This window comes from Euleptes europaea, chromosome 19 (assembly GCF_029931775.1).
Source record: "Euleptes europaea isolate rEulEur1 chromosome 19, rEulEur1.hap1, whole genome shotgun sequence".
Lineage (NCBI taxonomy): Eukaryota > Metazoa > Chordata > Lepidosauria > Squamata > Sphaerodactylidae > Euleptes > Euleptes europaea.
Window position 1 is genome coordinate 2,424,733 of NC_079330.1, and position 18,198 is coordinate 2,442,930.

Sequence of the window (18,198 nt, forward strand, 5' to 3'; positions counted from 1 at the left end):
GGACCGAGGCAGTCCATTAACTGGATTCCCCCGTCCGGGTTATCAATTCTCGTATTCCTTTACGGCGAAGAATAGGGTGGCAAATGCATGGCATGTGTGCATGGGGTTGGTTATGGAGATGGAGAAGGACAGATAAGAGCCATGCTCACACACTCACCCTGCAAAACCCCGTCACCCGCGGCACTCCCGCGAATGCCCCACGCCAGCCCCGATCCCCGTTTCTTCTTCTCCAAAGAGGTGCGGATGTTATTCTGCAGATTACGGGGCTTTTCCTGAAACAAGCCTGTCGCACAAGGTTAGTCAGGGAAGAAAGGAGACCTAGGATGGACAGCAGTTAAGCATGGCTTCTGGTTTCCCCACATCAATAAAAGAACTCCCCCCCCCGCCACCCCATTGAGTCATGCCATATATATCCCTATTGAAAAGGACTTGGGCATCTTTGTAAGCCCCTAAGGGGAAGGGAACAGTCTTACTTTGGACTTAGTTACTCTTTGTAACGCGCCATGAACTGCAGAAAGAATTTTCAAGGATTTCCAAAATGGCGAGATTTAAGTTCACTGCCAGATGAGCTTAGAAGGATTTAAAAAGGGATATAGACAAATTCGTGGAAGAAAGGGCTATAAAATGGCTACAAGTTGCAGTAGCTCGGTATATTCTCCATGTTCAAGGGCAGCGTACCTCTGACTGCTGGATGCTCGGACCAAAGAAGGAAAAAGCACTAAAGCCTTCATGGCTTGCTTGGAGAAGACTCTAGTTGCTCACTGTTGGAGACAGTACGCTGGGCTCAATGGACTTTAGGTCTGAGCCAGCTCAGCTCTTACATCCTTACATCCTTTGATCAGTTGGTGACATTGGGAAGGGACCCTCTCAGCCGAAACAACCTTGCAGGGTTATTGTGAATCCGCAATAGCACACTTGTGCACAACCACTTGGGATTGGATACCATGGAATAAATTTTAATGAAATGCCTCCTCTGGGCATAGAGCAGGAGGCACTGAGGGCGGGGGGAGGTAGTTGAGAATGTCCTGGGTTGTGCGGGGGATGGACTAGATGACCCTTGAGGTTCCTTCCAACTTTATGTTTCTATCCCTTGATGCAAAGCAGCTTTTCAGAGCTGGCCCCTACAGAGCAAACCAAGCTGGGACTGACATGTGGCTTGGGACCGTCAGCGTCCAGCAGTTCCCTGCCACCATCTCTCAGGTTGGTGGAACTCACCGGAGCAGGTGACACACGAAATGCCTTCAGCGCTCAGGTTATACTTGAGGTCCAGCAGCACCTGGATGTTGGTGTCAGGCCTGAACAGGAGGGGGGCGCGGCTCGCCGGGCGAAGTCGGCTGGCGAAGAAGATGGAGAGGATGAGAACGGTCAAGAACAGCCCTGGAAGAAGAGACAGGGTGAGAATTCAGGCGCACCTGACTGTTTTATTAAAAACTGAAATATAACACAATTACAACACCAGAACATGCGCAGGTAATAAGATTTACCCAACCGAAAATGTCCTGAGCGGATCTGTAGCCAGATAATGCATTTTCATAACGTTAAGGAAAGGCCTCTGGCTTAATTGAGAATGTTTTCAATTGTTTCCTGTTATTCATTTCTTGAATTTTCACCATAGGTTTAGCCCTCTTAGGCTGACCCCGAGATCTAGCTAACCGTGCTCAGATGGAAGAGAAAAAACAAAGAGGCCAGTACTGAGATACCAGTGTTCCAGTATGTATCAGTGGATCCTAAAAGTACATGCAATGGTTCAAATGCACGGTTCTGACCTCTTGATCTCGATTACAAAAATCTGCACATAATTGTACACTGGCCACACCAGGAGTGAACTTACTCTCCTCTCTTTCCTATAAACAGATCTGTCTGGATTAATTTAGGGCTTTTCCTGCAGCCTGAGAAGGCTAGTAATAATATTTCTTTATTGACTCCATTTATCGCCTGCCTTTCTCACTCGGACTCAAGGCGGATTACACAGAGCGAGGCAGTACAATCGACAGGACGGGACACATTCAATAAACAATGTAAAACAGGATTTGGGTTGCAGATCCAACCAGAAGTCTAAAAAACAGAACTGGAGCAAAGCATAAGCGTTAACCTGACACATTAAACCATACAAAATTATGCAACGGGAGCCAACCCACAGCAACTACAGACGGTAGTACAGACCACAGTCCCCAATAATTTATCCACCTGTGTGAAGCCTTTTGGACAGTGCTACCCTATTACCTGCGTAGAAAAGCCCTCGTAAATCATTTAGTTTTGCATAGTTTGGGGAAAGCCAGGAGACTGGGAGTCTTCCTGACCTCCTCCGGCAGGCCGTTCCATAAGGTGGGGGCCACCATGGAGAAGGCATGCGTACAGGCAGCTGTAGGTTTTGCCCATTTGCTGGTTGGCTCTTGCAGAAGGCCTTGCTTGGGTGAAAGAAGCTGTTGTGGCGACGCATAAGGGGGGAGATGGTCTTGGAGACACAAGGGTCCAAGGCCATGAAGGGCTTTGTCTGTGATAGCCAGTACTTTAAATTGAGCCCGGTTACTGATTGGGGGGGGGCAGTGGAATGACTGTAGAATGGGAGTAACGTGCATGCTCCATCTAGCTCCCAATAACAGCTGCGGCATTCTGCACCAATGGGAGTTTCTGAATTGATTTTGAGGGGAGACCAATGCACAGTGCATTACAGTAGTCTAGCCTCATACTACTACTACTGCTGCTTAGGGTTGCCCTCTTTGCCACCAGCGGGAGGTTTTGGGGGCAGAGCCTGAGGAGGACAGGGTTTGGGGAGGGGAGGGACTTCAATGCCATAGAGTCCAGTTGCCAAAACGGCCATTTTCTCCAGGGGAACTGATCTCTATTGGCCAGCGGGGTGTAGTGGTTAAGAGCGGTGGTTTGGAGCGGTGGACTCCGATCTGGAGAACCGGGTTTGATTCCCCACTCCTCCACATGAGGGGCGGAGGCTAATCTGGTGAACTGGATTTCTTTCCCCACTCCTACACATGAAGCCAGCCGAGTGACCTTGGGCCAGTCACAGTTCTATTAAGAGCTCTCTCAGCCCCACCTACCTCACAGGGTGTCTGTTGTGGGGAGGGAAAGGGAAGGCGATTGTAAGCTGGTTTGAGTCTCCCTTAAGTGGTAGAGAAAATCGGCTTTAAAAACCAACTCTTCTTCTTCTTGTAATAGCAGGAGATCTCCAGCCACCACCTGGAGGCTGGAAACCCTACTACTACTACTACATCAACTCAGATCTATTTATCTAAACATTTATATTTTACATCTTTCCCCATCTACCAGATCTAACCTGGAGGCTGATAAAAAATACCCCAAAACCTGTAACACCAATTCAAACATAATGGCGTTAAACCGAGCTGCAAACATGTAACAGCCGATTGAGCAGCAGATAACTGATTGAGTAGTGTGTGTGTGTGCGGGAGGGGAGAGAGTAATGGAATCAGCAGAGGCAGCGGTATTTTCCAAACCGGCTACTCAGAAGGACTCCCCACAGCCCTCTATGCAAAAACATTTTAATGCTAAGAAAAAGAGCGAGAGAGAAGGGAAAGCGATTCCCACACTAACGGTGCCCCGTTGAGCCGAGCGCCGCCTGCCAACCACGAACATCAGCCTGCCAGGTGCTTAATCAACCTCTTGGGTTCGCCGTCTACCTGAGAGCAGCAAAAACAGGGCAGCAGGTTGATGGACCTGGGCGGGCTGCCACAGATGGCTGGCAAGCTGCGTTCGGCTCAATGGGTCATTAAGTGGCGCAGGTTGCTCGGAAATTTATGCAGGGTTTTTCCCCGAAACGTGCAAACGATTCCATACATTTGTGGTCTGGACTCAGTGCCAAGTTTCCAGCCCCGCCACATCAAGCAGAGAGGCTCCTGGAACGGACACTGCAGCTTCTCCGGATTTGCATTGCCTTTCAACCCGTTTTATAGTGATGCCAGCATTTCGTAAGCATTTTGGATTTCCCAGAGAGGCAGAAACAGTTAGAGTGTCCAACTGGGACCTGAGAAATCTGGGTTCAAACCACCATGCACCCATTAAGCTTGAGGGGGGGTGACTAGGGTTGCCAACCTCCAGGTACTAGCTGGAGATCTCCCGCTATTACAACTGATCTCCAGCCGATAGAGATTAGTTCACCTGGAGAAAAGGGCCACTTTGGCCATTGGACTCTATGGCATTAAAGTCCCTCCCCTCCCCAAACCATGCCCTCCTCAGGCTCTGCCCCCCCAAACCCCCCAACAGTGGCAAGGAGGGACCTGGCAACCCTAGGGGTGACCCTGGGCCCCTTGCTCCTCTCTTGGCCTAACCCCTCTCTCACAGGATCAGCTTGAGGATGAAATGGGAGAGCAGAGAGCCATGACTACTCCCCTGAGCTCATCTCAGAGGAAAGGCAATGTGATAGACGGCCCTCCATCCAAAAATATCAGGTTCAGTTTCACTTCTTCCTCATGCAAACTGAAGCAGAAGAAGAACATGCGGCCAAGTTGCGACTGACTCATGGTGATTCCCACCTTTCCATGGGGCATTCCAAGCAAGAGACAAGCAGAGGTGGTTTGCCATTGCCTAGCATAGCAACCAAAGTCTTCCTTGGTGATGGTTAGTGTTGCCAGCTCTGGGTTGGGAAACACCTGGAGATGTTGGGGGTGGAGCCTGAGGAGGGCGGTGTTTGGAGAGGGGAGGGACTTCAATGCCATAGAGTCCAATTGCCAAAGTGACCATTTTCTCCAGGGGAACTGATCTCTATTGCCTTGAGATCAGTTGTAATAGCAGGAGATCTCCAGCTGCTACCTGGGGGTTGGCAACCCTAGTGATTGTCCATCCAAGTACTAACCAGGGCTGATGGTGCTTAGCTTCCAAGATCTGATGATGGTGGTTTGCCATTGGCTCATATACTTTGCAGCCATAAGGGCTAGAAGCTTGGGTGTTTAATTTAAAAAAAGACCCAAAACAATAATCTGCCCTCTCCACAATTTCTTTTGATTTACTTATTAAAATATTTATAATCTGCCTTTTTTGGCCAGGCCCAAGATGGTTTCTGGGGTCCAAGTTCTAAACACGCAAGCCCCACTTACCCACAACCAGCCACCTGCTTTTCACCGCCGACCACAGGACCCAGTGCTGGAGGAGGTCTTGCACATGAGTGATCAGGTGACCCTGGCCGCCCTTCTTGGCGGGCAGCTGCAGACTCTCAGGCAGAACCGAGACCAAGGGAACGTCCCCCATTTCCAGAGTGACTGTCAGAGGAACAGAGAACAAATTCAAGACCGTGGGTAGCAAAGATCACAGACGAAAGCTGAGCATCCCCCCCCCCGCCCCCCAGGACATCTTTGGATTGCTAGATTCGAGTCTAGTAGCAATTTACAGACCAACAAGATTTGTAGGGTATAATAGGGTTGCCAGCTCCGAGTTGGGAAATACCTGGAGATTTTGGGGGTGAAGCCTGAGGAGGGCGGGGTTTGGAGAGGGGAGGGACTTCAATGCCATAGAGTCCAATTGCTCAGGCTGCCATTTTCTTCAGGTGAACTGATCTCTATCTGCTGGAGATCAGTTGTAATAGCAGGAGATCTCCAGCTAGTACCTGGAAGTTGGCAACCCTAGGGTATAAGCTTTCTAGATCTGATGAAGGGAGGTTTGACTCTGGAACATTTATACCCCAAAACAATCTTGTTGATCTCTAAGGTGCTGCTGGACTTGAATCTAGCTCTTCTACTGCGGACCAACGTGGCCACCCTTTGGGAGGAGATGCTTACCTGGCTCCTCTTCCACATTCAGCAGAGGGATATCGTCGTCCAGGTAAGGCAGAGTCCCTGGGCTGGGCCCGCTTGTGGCCTCTGAAGAGATGAACAGGCTGTCCGAGATGTGCAAGGTGTTCTCCTTCGCACACTTCTGACCGCAGCTGCAGCAGAGGAAGGAATGAGTTGCCGAGGAAAGCCTTTGGAAGTGATTTGCCCTTTCTAACAGCTGCGGCTCCATTCGGCTGGCAAAGGTGGAAGCCAAGGGCAGGCTGACTGTTGGCAGCGCTCGCTGGAGGCAGGCATCAGGTGTGCGGGAGGTGCAAGCAATTTCCTTTGCTAATGCGCCAGGAGAGCTTCAAGCGCGCACAGGGCTGCCGTCTGCTGCTGCTTGCCCAGAGGCCCCCCCTCTCCCCCCACCCTTCTCCTGCATTCCAGAATAATCTAGTCTTGGCCAACATGCAAACAGGGGGAAAATTTGGGGATGGGGAGAACGGAAAAAGCAGGGGGTTTAACTCTGGAAACCCGTTGCCCCCCCCCATAAGAACTCAGCTCCTCCCCCCAAATGGTCCACAACCAAGACTGGCTCACTCAATCAGCCACTATGTACCCGAGCTGCTTATAATACTAATAAATGACATATTTCCTTTATAAAAGAGATCTTTCATTTGCATGTGAAGAATTTCCTTCCCTTTAATAACAATAAGCTCCTTCAACCGAAGGTCTTGAGGCCAATAAAATCACAAACATCAATAACAATTGCAAAATTATGATAAAAGAAAATTATATCAGTAGTAAAATTGCAGGAGAGGGTCTCAAAGATGAAGATGAAGAAGAAGAAGAGGAGGAGGAGTTGTTGTTTTTATATGCCAACTTTCTCTACCACTTAAGGCAGAATCAAACTGGCTTACAATCACCTTCCCTTCCACACATGCTGTGAGGTAGGTAGGGCTGAGAGAGTGTGACTAGCCCAAGGTCACCCAGCTGGCTTCATGTAGAGGAGTGGGGAAACCAACCCAGTTCACCAGATTAGCCTCCGCCACTCATGTGGAAGAGTGGGGAATTGAACCTGGTTCTCCAGATCAGAGTCCACCGCTCCAAACCACCGCTCTTAACCACTACACCACGCTGGCTCTCCTTTTTTATTATTATCATAGACATGAACTGCAGAACTAATGTCAGCCAAAGCGTTTCTCCAGGATCTCATTCTGACTCTTACCACAACCCCATAAAGTAGGTCAGCACTGACTCAGTCTATTTGTAAAGTCAGTTTGCAATAGATCAGCATTGGGACCCCCGTGTTACAGGTTGGGGGTCTGAGGCTACAAGAGCAGCTGGCACGGAGGCAAGTTTCCAGCCAGAGATTTCTGCACCCCCAGCCTGGTCTTTGTGCTGCTAAGTGACGTCGGCTCCTGGAAATATTTTCAATGGAAGGCGCTTCCGCAAGTCTCACCTGGCCTGGCAGGCGTCTTCCAGAGGGGACAGGTACTGCGACCAGATGCCCAGAGCGGCAGGCATGGTGAAGAGGACGGCTACCCAACAGCAGGAGACGATCAGGGACATGAAGAGGCCAAAGTCGTGCACGGCTGGGATCTGCAGAGAGAGCAGGTGGGAATCGGGCAGCCCAGTCTGGGATCTTCCCAGGAACAAGGCAACGAATAGGGCTACAATGAGACTGAAGAAAGGCAGCATGAAGGCTAAGAAGAAGAAGAGGAGGTGGTTTTTATATGCCGACGACTTTCTCTACCTTTTAAGGGGAATCAAACTGGCTTACAATCCCCTTCCCTTCCCCTCCCCACACCTTGTGATGTAGGTAGGGCTGAGAGAGTTCAGAGAGAACTGTGACTAGTCCGAGGTCACCCAACTGGCTTCATGTGTAGGAGTGGGGAAACCAACCCGGTTCACCAGATTAGAATCTGCTGCTCATGTGGAGGAGTGAGGAATCGAACCCGGTTCTCCAGATTAGAGTCACCGTGCTTAATAACCACGCTGGCTCTCTAAGGAAGGATGGAGTCAGTGGCTGTCCAAAGATGCCCTTTTCATTTATTTTCCTATGTGGTCTTTGCAAAAGGCTTTTCATTTCGCCTATTTGCATCGATCCATGAATACACAGTTAATACAAACAATTGATTTAAAGCGTACAGAATGTTAACAGGGAAGCGTTGGCACAAGCTAACAGAAAATGTAGTGAAAACAAAAACCTCACTGCATCTATTTGCATGAGAAAGAGGGGAACCCAAAACTGTGCTTTTTCAAGTAAGAAGCCCCAGGATGGGAAATTCAGAACCATCCCGACTGTCAATCAATGATGCGTCCATAGGAACGGAAGAGAAATCACCGCTTGTGGCCCCAACAGATGTCAAACTTTGCTCCGGTTTGAAATTTTGGCAACTCTTCAAAACTTCAGTGCCAAAATTCCTAAGCTTGGACACAAGATCTAGGTTTAGAAGTGCTTGAAAACAGATTTTACAATAAATAAATAAAAATAGTATATTAACTCCTGCCATTTAAACTGAGCCAATAGAAGATTAATTGGCTAAAGTGTCAATTGGGGCTCCCCCCCACCCGCAAAGCTGTTGATTGGCAGAACGTTGAAGAATGACACTAAGAAAGCCCTTCTGAACTGATTTATGGCATTCACCACAGAGCCCCCCCCTCTCCAGATGTGCAAATGGCCTTCAGCTTAGATTGCCTTGCAAAGAAATTGGGCAACGTCATGGAAGACAGACCTATCAAAAACTGTTAGCTACCATAGCGAAATGGAACATCTATGTTCCGGGGAAGTCTACCTCTGAGTTCTGAGGAATCTGGCCTGTAACAGAAACAGGATGCTGGCCTGGATAGACCTGTAGTCTGATCCAAACAGGCAATTTCTAGGTTCTCTTTTTGGGGAGTCTAGCCCGCGAAGAAGAATTTGCTTGGGAGGGAGAGGTTCGTGCTCACCTGAGAGAAAATGTTGGCCGCGTAAGCCGCAGCCGTGGTCAGAGAGGTGAAGAAGGTAGCCTTGCCGGCCGTCTGAATGGTGTGGATCATCCGCAGCTGGAGGTCTTTCAAATGGGTGGCCTGCCGGTAGGTGTTGATGAAGACAAAGACGTCGTCCACACCTGGGGCAACCCAAAAGGAGGAGGGGTGACACCAGAAAACACGGTCACCTGCTTAGTCCTTCTCTTGGGACTGAGTGTGAGAAGGTGTACATTCAGAAGAAGGGACACAGACAAGTGGTGGAACACACAGTGACCTTGGGCCATTGGCACACACACTGTCTCCCCCTAGCCTACTCTGCAGGGTTGTTGCAAGGATAAAATGGAGGACAGCATGGTGTCCTCTGCCCTGAGCTCTTGGGGAAAGGGAGATTAACATGATTGGAAGCCTGAAAACACACACATCTTCCATACAGAGGGTCCCAAATCCAATCCTCAACTTCTCAAGTTAAAGGATCTTTAAGAGTTATGAGTCGCCATGAGACCCTTTGAGTAAGCAGTGATTAAAAAAACCCCAATAAATAACTAAATAAAGGATCTCAACAGATACTGGAAAATACCTTCCCAGAGACCCTGGGAAGCTGCAGCTGCCTATCAGAAAAGACCAAATTGAAGAAGAAGAAGAAGAAGAAGAAGAGTTGGTTTTTATATGCAGACTTTCTCTGCCACTTAAGGGAGAATCAAACCGGCTTACAATCGCCTTCCCTTCCCCACAACAGACACCCTGTGAGATCGGTGGGGCTGAGAGAGCTCTAAGAGAGCTGTGACTATCCCAAGGTCACCCAGCTGGCTTCATGTGGAGGAGTCGGGAAACCAACCCGGTTCACCAGATTAGCGTCTGCCACTCATGTGGAGGAGTGGGGAATCAAACTCGGTTCTCCAGATCAGACTCTACTGCTCCAAACCACTGCTCTTAGCCACTACACCACGCTGGCTTCACAAATCAAGAGTCTGACTCCAAACAAGGCGGCTTCATGGAAACGAAGGCTTCCGAGACCTATTTCTCATTTTCAGCGCTGCTTATTATTTTCCCCCACATCCTAGGGTGAGCCTCCCGGTTTTAGGATGCTCACCGCTTCCCATTTCAAACTTCTGCCACCGAACCAAGAATGCTCCCTGCTTAGTTCAGAATTAAAGCTCTTTGTTTACCGGTGGCCAAAGCTAACCCAAGAGCTGAGCTTCCTTGGCCAAGTGAAACGCTTCGCAACCCTGCTCAGGTTTTGATCGATTTCCTGGCGCAGGAGCGGACGGCGGTTCATATTGTTTTGCCCCCTCGCAAGCTCGGCTCTTGGGCCTTAATAAAAGCCTTGCAGAATCCAGGCTTGCGAGATCTAAGACCGACCTCGGCTCCTCTGCAAAATAAACTGCTGGATGGTGCAGATCAAAAGTCTTGCCAAGAGGACTCGAAGGAGATGCTTGGAATTTAGAGCAGAAGATTTAAAAATTGACTTGTCAACCTGGAAGCATAGCAACAGAGCCACAGCGGTGGCTGTGATAATACAGGAAAAGGATCTGAACATCTGCAGTCGGGGAACATTACCGTATTTTTTATATATTTGTGGCTGAAATAAGAAAGGCAGAGGATGGCCCCTTCAAGAACCAGGGAAAGAACTTAAATCCCCTTTACCTTCAGAGGCTGACATATACACATGTACATGATACTTTACCAAGTTTCAGAAGCCAAAAATATAAGTATATAAAGCAAACTAAACCAAGCCATCGATCTTTGTACTGCGAAAGCAGCTCTCCAGAATCTCAAGCAGAGAAAGGTGTTTTCCAGAGGAGATCCTTTAACAGGAGATGCCGGGGATTGAACCAGGAACCTTCTGCATGCAAAACAGATGCTTCGCTGTTGAGAAAAGGCCCCTTCTCGTGTTTGAATCCCACTCATCTTCAAAGGAGCTCAATGTGGCCTAATGTAGCTCCCTCCTGGCCCAATATATTCTCACGCAATCCAACAAATAGGGTTGCCGAGTCCCTCTTCACCACCAGTGGGAGGTTTTTTGGGTGGAGCCTGAGTAGGGCAGGGTTTGGGGAGGGGCTTCAACGCCATAGAATCCAATTGCCAAAGTGGCCATTTTCTCCAGGTGAACGGACCTCTATCGGCTGGAGATCAGTTGTAATAGCAGGAGGCTTCTATGATTCTATGATCTTATGAGATCTCCAGCTGCTAACTGGAGGTTGGCAATCCTACCAACAAAGTAGGTTAAGCTGAAGGAGAGTGAGCAGCCCAAAGTTATCCAGTGAGAATGATGCTAAGCGGGAATTCGAATCTGGGCCTCTGTAGTCCAAAATCCCAACCACCACCTGACCATGGCCCTCAGAGGGGCCCTGCTCCCAAGGAGCATACAAACACAGTGTTGGCAGTGGGAGAGACGAGTAGGGGAAAGGCAAGTGACTGGAAACTTCTGGGGCAGGAATGTGCACACCGCAGTGGCTTACCTATCCCCACGACGACGAATGCAGCCACTCCATTCAAGATCCCCAGGTACTGGATTCCAAACACAACATGGTATAGGAAGAGGGCCACCAAACAGCTGAGCCCTATGCTAGCAATCCCGAAAAAGGACAGGAACACTGTAGGAGAGAGAGGAGACAGACAGGTGGTGGAAACACTTCAGCAAGAGAGCGGACCGAGAGCAGATTCACACCCAGCTAGCCCAGGGTTGACTGCCGAGAGTGTTTAGAGCCTCTCCGCTTACTGTGCGAATTTATTCATTTATTTTTATTTAAAACATTTGTTAGCTGCCTTTCTAGCTTGAGGCACTCAAGGTGGCTGACAATATAAATAAAACAACAACAGTCATAAAACACATAGAAGGTGACAGTTTCAAATCTCAATTAGGGCTGCCAATAAATTAAAGCTGAATCAGTCAAATGCAGTCCTAAATAAAACCCTCTTCAACTGCCTCCTGAAAATGGACAGGGAGGAAGCCAGAAGCCCTTCCGGGGGTGGGGAGGGGATGTTGTTCCATAAATGTGGAGCCGCCACCGAAAAGAATCTCTCTCGTGTACCCACCAAATGAGCCTCTTTAATTGGGGGGACAGTCAAGAGGGCCTCTCCCAGCCACCTTAATTCCTTGGGAAGAATGTATGGGAGAAGATGGTCCTTCGGATACCTCGGCTCCAAGCCATGCAGGGCCAGCATGGTGTAGTGGCTAAGAGCCATGGTTTGGAGTGGTGGATTCAGATCTGGAGAACCGGGTTGGTTTCTCCACTCCTCCACATGAAGCCAACTGGGTGACCTTGGGCTAGTCACAGTTCTATTAAGAGTTCTCTCAGCCCCACCTATCTCACAGGGTGTCTGTTGTGGGGAGCGGAAGGGAAGGTGATTGTAAGCCGGTTTGATTCTGTCTTAAGTGGTAGAGAAAGTCGGCATATAAAAACCAACTCTTCTTCTTAAAGGACAAAACCAACACCTTAAACTGGCCTTGGGAGCAGACAGGTAGCTAGTGTGATTGTTGTAGTATCAGGGAGTGAACCATGCTGGAAAGTCCTGCCCTTGAAACCAAAAGGCACGATACGTCTACCTTTAGTGTTTTGTGAGGGTTTGTGGGCAGAGGGAAGCCATCACTTCATCAAAATACCATTGTGCGTGAACTGTCCTGAGATTTATGCGCTAAGGAGAGGTTTGGGTGACCCCCCCTCAAGCTTTTTTCCAAGGCTTGCTTTCTTAATCCCCCAAATTAGAGATGGGCCCTTAGGGCTGTTGGCGTCCCTTTTTGATCTCGTGTATTCTCTTTGTCGTCGGGTTTGGATAGCTTAATTTTTGTTGCAGTTGTTGAGAATCCCTTTACACCCTGGACACACAACTTGATGTACGAATAACCAGGTTTTTTAACAAGAAGATTCTGATGCAAGAAAATATACCGTAGATTCTCTCATCACAAGGAGAGAAGCAAGGAGAGAAGCAAAACCCAAAACAGGATGTTTGAACCCAACCAGCCACCTTGCAAAAATCTGATCTCCTCCCTGATTCAGCGGCTGCAAACAAACCGTGCTTGTTTTTGATGAGAATATGTCAGGAGGGGCATCACTTACAGGAACCTGAAGAAGTCTCATGGGTAGTTGAACAGAGAGATGAGGAGACCCTCTCCTGACAATTAGTCATCATTGATAAAAACATTAGCGGGCCGTTCTGTCCCATTAACCCAACAAAGCAAGGTCAGGAAATAACCCCAAGATGGAGAGGCTTTATTTCTGTCACAGCTCACCTGAGCAAGATGCAAGGACGTAGACCAAGACCGCTATGCAGCTGCTGCTAATGAACGCCAGCATCATGTCGTTGTTGAAAGTCTTCCTCACTTCGTAGTCAAACAAATCCGTCCCTCCATAAAGCACTTGAACTTTGCTAGGGAAACAGAGGAGAAGAAGTCAGGGCATCCTGGAAAACATCGGGGTGGTGGTGGTGGTGGAAAGTGCTGTCAAATTGCAGCCCACTTATGGAGACCCTGTGTGTGTAGGGTTTTCAAGGATAGCGAGGAACAGAGATAGTTGGCCGTTGCCTGCTTCTGCGTAGCAACCCTGGACTTCCTTGGAGGTCTCCCATCCAAATACTAACCAGTGTCGACCCTGCTTAGCTTCTGAGATCTGATGAGATTGGGCTGGCCTGGGCCATCCAGGTCAAGGCAAGAAAAAGAGTTGGTTGGTCATTGCCTGCTCTGCGTAGCAACCCTGGACTTCCTTGGAGGTCTCCCGGACAACTGACCAGGGTCGATCCTGCTTAGCTTCCCAGATCTGATGAGATCAGGCTAGCCTGGGTCATCTAGGTCAGGGCAAGAGACAATCAGAGGTGGTTGGCCATGGCCTGCCTCTGCGTAGCAACCCTGGACTTCCTTGGAGGTCTCCTAACCAAATACTGGCCAGAGCCGACCCTGCTTAGCTTCTGAGATCTGGTGAGATTGGGCTAGCCTGGGCCATCCAGGTCAGGGTGGAAAACATCATAGATGGAGAATTGCATGCTTATTTCCCACAGGGAAGAAATAAAATATAAAGTGTGTGTGTGGTATTTTACTGGAACTAAATAGTTTTGGAGAGTCAGTCTAATTTTCCATCTATTGGGACAAGCCAGCAACGCAATGGGACACCTCCAAGGAAAACAGCGAACCTCGATCCCTTTCCCGCTCTGAGAGATAGAGAGGAGAATCTCTCCAAACAACAGAAAAGCCTAGCAGCTCTTCCTTCCAAGGGCAGCTGGATTAGATGGTTCTCAAGAAGGTGACAGCCAGTGCAGAGGAAAAGATCCCTATTGTTTACTACGTTTGATACGCCGCTCCCCAAACCAGCAATTCCACCTGGAATCTTAATCAGCATTTATTATATTAACGCACAAAAGTATAATAAACCAGCTGATTCAGGGAGTGTGGCGGCCTTCAGCAAGAGGCTCCCAGCAAAACGTAATCCGAGATAATTGAAGTCAGGAAGACAATAAAACCGCCCAGCAGGAGAGAGGCAGCAAGATACCCTTCACGGCAAGTCCTGCCAATCCCTCCTCCCCTCTCCATTTCTCTTTTAGCAGGAGCAGCCTCAAGCGCGGGTTCTTCCAGCTCTCAGATGTGCGTCATCCGCACACAGGGTTGCCAACCTCCAGGTACTAGCTGGAGATGAAGAAGAAGAGTTGGCTTTTATATGCCGACTTTCTTTACCACTTAAGGGAGACTCAAACTGGCTTACAATTGCCTTCCCTTCCGCTCCCCACAACAGACACCCCGTGAGGTAGGTGGGGCTGAGAGAGCTCTAACAGAGCTGCAACTTGCCCAAGGTCACCCAGCTGGCTTTGTGTGTAGGAGTGGGGAAACAAATCCAGTTCACCAGATTAGCATCCGTCGCTCATGTGGAGGAGTGGGGAATCAAACCTGGTTCTCCAGATCAGAATCCACTGCTCCGAACCACTGCTCTTAACCACTACACAACACTGGCTCTCTGCTATTACAACTGATCTCCAGCCGATAAAGATCAGTTCACCAGGGGAAAATGGCTGCTTTGGCCATTGGATTCTATGGCATTGAAATCCTTCCCCTCCCCAAACCCCACCCTCCTCAGGCTCTGCCCCAAAAACCTCCCGCTGGTGGCGAAGAGGGACCTGGCAACCCTATCCACACATCACCAAAAAACTCCCTCCTTCTCACCTGGTGGACTGTTTGGCCAGCAAGGCCACGTAAGTGACCACGAAGCTCTGGAACTTCCTGCGTTGCTCCTCCCACCGGTCTTCCACCGAATAGTAGCTGGGCAAGGGGGCCCCAAAGAGGATCTCACTTCGCAGAAGGGAGCTTTTCATGTTGTCGGCCGACAGACCCTCGTCCACGTACCAGTAGAACTCGGGGTGGGTCATGGCCAGCTCCAGGGAACCTAGAGGCAGGCAGGAGAAACCGGCTTGGGACTCGCCCACAACAATCTGATTTGCAATTAATTTGCTCTGTCGCTCACGGCGATCGATAATGTCAGACGGTGGAGCCCTTGACGTGTTACAGCCCTGCCGCGGGAGATGCTTTTCTATGCATGCTGGAACCGGAATATTGAAAGTTTCAAACCACGTCGGCAGGACCAGTTGCGGGGGTCCTATTACAAGACCCACATGGTTCGAAAGCTATTAAAACATTACAGCTCTACTGCGGTATGAAGCTGCAGAAAAATTAGTCCAGGGTGGGTTTGGAACATATTTTGGGCACCACAGAAATTCATTCATATCACAAACACATCGAAAATATCTGACATAGTTACAAGTGGGCAGCTGGGCTTATTTACAAGGCCACATTCGATCTGGAGGATGCCAGCCTCTGGCCACAAACATTTCATCTGCCCGTAGTAGTAGTAGTAGTAGCAGTAGCAGTAGCAGAAGCAAGAAGAAGAAACAGAAGCAGAAGAAGAAAAAGAAAAAGAAGAAGAGTTGGTTTTCATATGCCGACTTTCTCTGCCACTTAAGGGAGAATCAAACCAGCTCACAATCACCTTCCCTTCCCCTCCCCACAACAGACACCCTGTGAGGTAGGTGGGGCTGAGAGAGCTCTAAGAGAACTGTGACTAGCCCTAGGTCACTCAGCTGGCTTCGTGTGTGTGTGTGTGTGTGTGTGTAAAGTGCCTTCAAGTCGCAGCCGACCTATGGCGACCCCTTTTGGGGGGTTTTCATGGCAAGAGACTAACAGAGGTGGTTTGCCAGTGCCTTCCTCTGCACAGCAACCCTGGTCTTCCTTGGTGTTCTCCCATCCAAATACTAACCAGGGCTGACCTTGCTTAGCTTCCGAGATCTGACGAGATCAGGCTAGCCTGGGCCATCCAAATCAGGGTGTTTCATGTGTAGGAGTGGGGAAACAAATCCAATTCACCAGATTAGCCTCCGCTGCTCATGTGGAGGAGTGGGGAATCAAAACCGGTTCTCCAGATCAGAGTCCACTGCTCCAAACCACTGTTCTTAACCACTATACCACACTGGCTCTCACCATGCTGTTTAGGCTGATCCTCTAATCCAGGGGTCCCTAACATGCTGCCCACCAACACCTTTCCTGGTGCTCACCAAGTGTTTTTAGAAAGAGGGCAGGTCCAGGTGGGGCTTTTGCCCAGCAAGGCTTCTTATCGGCTATTGGAGATCTGAATGGCTGCACAGATTCTTAAAAACTGCTTTGGCAGCAGCTGCTACCACAGCACAAGGATCTCCACTGTGATTGAAGGCAAGCTGTGGCAGCCGTTTTGTGGCCGTGCCCACCACACTGTCTGAGAATGCCAAAGGTGCCCACAGGCTCAAAAAGGTCGGAGACCCCTGCTCTAGGATTGCCAACCTCCAGGTAGCAGCTGGAGACCTCCTGCTATTACAACTGATCTCCAGCCAACAGGGATCAGTTCACCTGGAGAAAAATGGCTGCTTTGGCAATTGGACTCTATGGAATTGAAGTCCCCTCCCCAAACCCCACCCTCATCAGGCTCCACCTCAAAAACCTCCTGCCGATGGAGAAGAGGGACCTGGCAACCCTACCCTGCTCTTACCCCCCAAGACTCACCTCGGATGTCAGCAAGATCCTGTCCTAGGCCATCGTAGTAGATCTTTCCACCTCTCTCAGTGGGGAAGAAATAGGTCATGAGGGAACTAGGCGGGGAACAATAGGAGTAGGAACCCAAAGGTAGGTCTTTGAGGACCTCATGGGGCTTCCAGCAGAACTCTCGGAAATGAGGGTGGTCCATAATTTTGCGCTCGATCTCATGGATGGTGACCAAACGCTCAGAAGTGAAGATGTTGTTCTCAGCATCTCCCCGGGCCAGGAAAATGAGTTCGATGCGCCAGTGCGCATGGGTTTGGGTGTTGGTGCTCACAACGGTATTAGAGTATTCCCAGTGGGGTGGGGTGTTCCGTGGCTGGCGGGAAGTTTGGTTGGCCGAGGGAGGCCGGGCTTGGGGAGAGAGGCTAGTCCGCTCCTGATCTGCACCGCGTTTCCGCCTGGCCGCTCCCAGCCGTGTGGAGTTCAAGTGGAGATGCTGCAGTTGCTCGAAGATCAGCCTCTGCAGGGTCTCCGAGGTGAAGTCGGCCAGGTCCCGCCGGTTGCGGCCCCAGGAGCCAAACTGGGACTTGAGGGCCAAGGCGAGCGCGTCAAAGCGCTGGGAGGACTCGTGGTTGCGGATCTCAAAGGCGTTGTACGAGATATCGATGTCCAAAGCGGGGTAGTGCAGGAACATCACGATGGCCAGGGTGGCAGGGATGGCGCAGCCCAAGAAGAGGATCAGACTGGCAGAGTACGGGTTGGTGAAGATCCAACCCACGACGTGCCAAAAGCTGGAGTTCAGCAGTGCTGTCGTCGAGGTCCGGGGCCGGGAGTTCCACTGGCATTTCCCGCAAAGCCGGGGCCCTTCGCCTCTTTTGCGGGGCCCAAAAGCCACCTCCTCTTCCTCATTCAGCCACACGTCCTGCAACAAGGGGTCGTCCTCAGCATCCATCGTAAATGCTGTGTCAACAGGGAAGAAAGAAGAGCCAGATGTTAGACTTCAACACAAACAGCTGTTGCATCAGCTTGCTTGCACAGAAGCCTTTTCAAGGGATGGCTGACCCAATTTTTATGGTCTAGGCTGATCTTACATTGAGCAGGGAGTTAGACTAGATGGCCTATATGGACCCTTCCAACTCTATGATTCTATGATTTACCTTTGATAGCTAAGAGATTCCCATTCAGAGGGCACCCTACTTGGCTTTGCCATGTGCTAGGGATGCCCACAGATGGTTATATCCATCATACAGCTCCGTGGGAAAGGCTGGGGCTCGGCGGGAGGGGCCACGGTTGACACGCGTGAAGGTTCAATCTCCAGCATCGCCGGTTAAAGGATCTCACAGGGAAGGACCTCTGCCTGAGAACTTGCTGTCCAAGTAGACAGCCATGGGCTGGATAGTCTGCAGGCATAGGCAGCTTTAAAAGGGGCTTAGTCTGATTCATGGAAGAGAGGTCTATCAGTGGCTACTAAAGGGAACCTCCATATTCAGATGCAGTCAGCCTCTGAATACCAGTGACAGGAGGTAG

The 18,198-nt window shown here is 49.8% G+C and overlaps 1 protein-coding gene across 1 annotated transcript in view; it reads right to left on the bottom strand.

Moving 5' to 3' along the window:
- Positions 1-17,623, bottom strand: part of DISP3 (dispatched RND transporter family member 3) — a 28,231-nt gene extending 10,608 nt beyond the window's left edge. The window contains exons 1-10 of the mRNA XM_056865223.1: positions 16,696-17,623; positions 14,833-15,052; positions 12,919-13,055; positions 11,147-11,281; positions 8,667-8,827; positions 7,177-7,316; positions 5,742-5,887; positions 5,064-5,225; positions 1,216-1,377; positions 158-283 (exon numbers count right to left, since the gene is read on the bottom strand). Of these exons, the coding sequence (XP_056721201.1) occupies positions 158-283; positions 1,216-1,377; positions 5,064-5,225; positions 5,742-5,887; positions 7,177-7,316; positions 8,667-8,827; positions 11,147-11,281; positions 12,919-13,055; positions 14,833-15,052; positions 16,696-17,623 (2,317 nt within the window). The remainder of the gene's footprint in view (positions 1-157; positions 284-1,215; positions 1,378-5,063; positions 5,226-5,741; positions 5,888-7,176; positions 7,317-8,666; positions 8,828-11,146; positions 11,282-12,918; positions 13,056-14,832; positions 15,053-16,695) is intronic.
- Between the last annotated feature and the right edge of the window lie 575 nt (positions 17,624-18,198).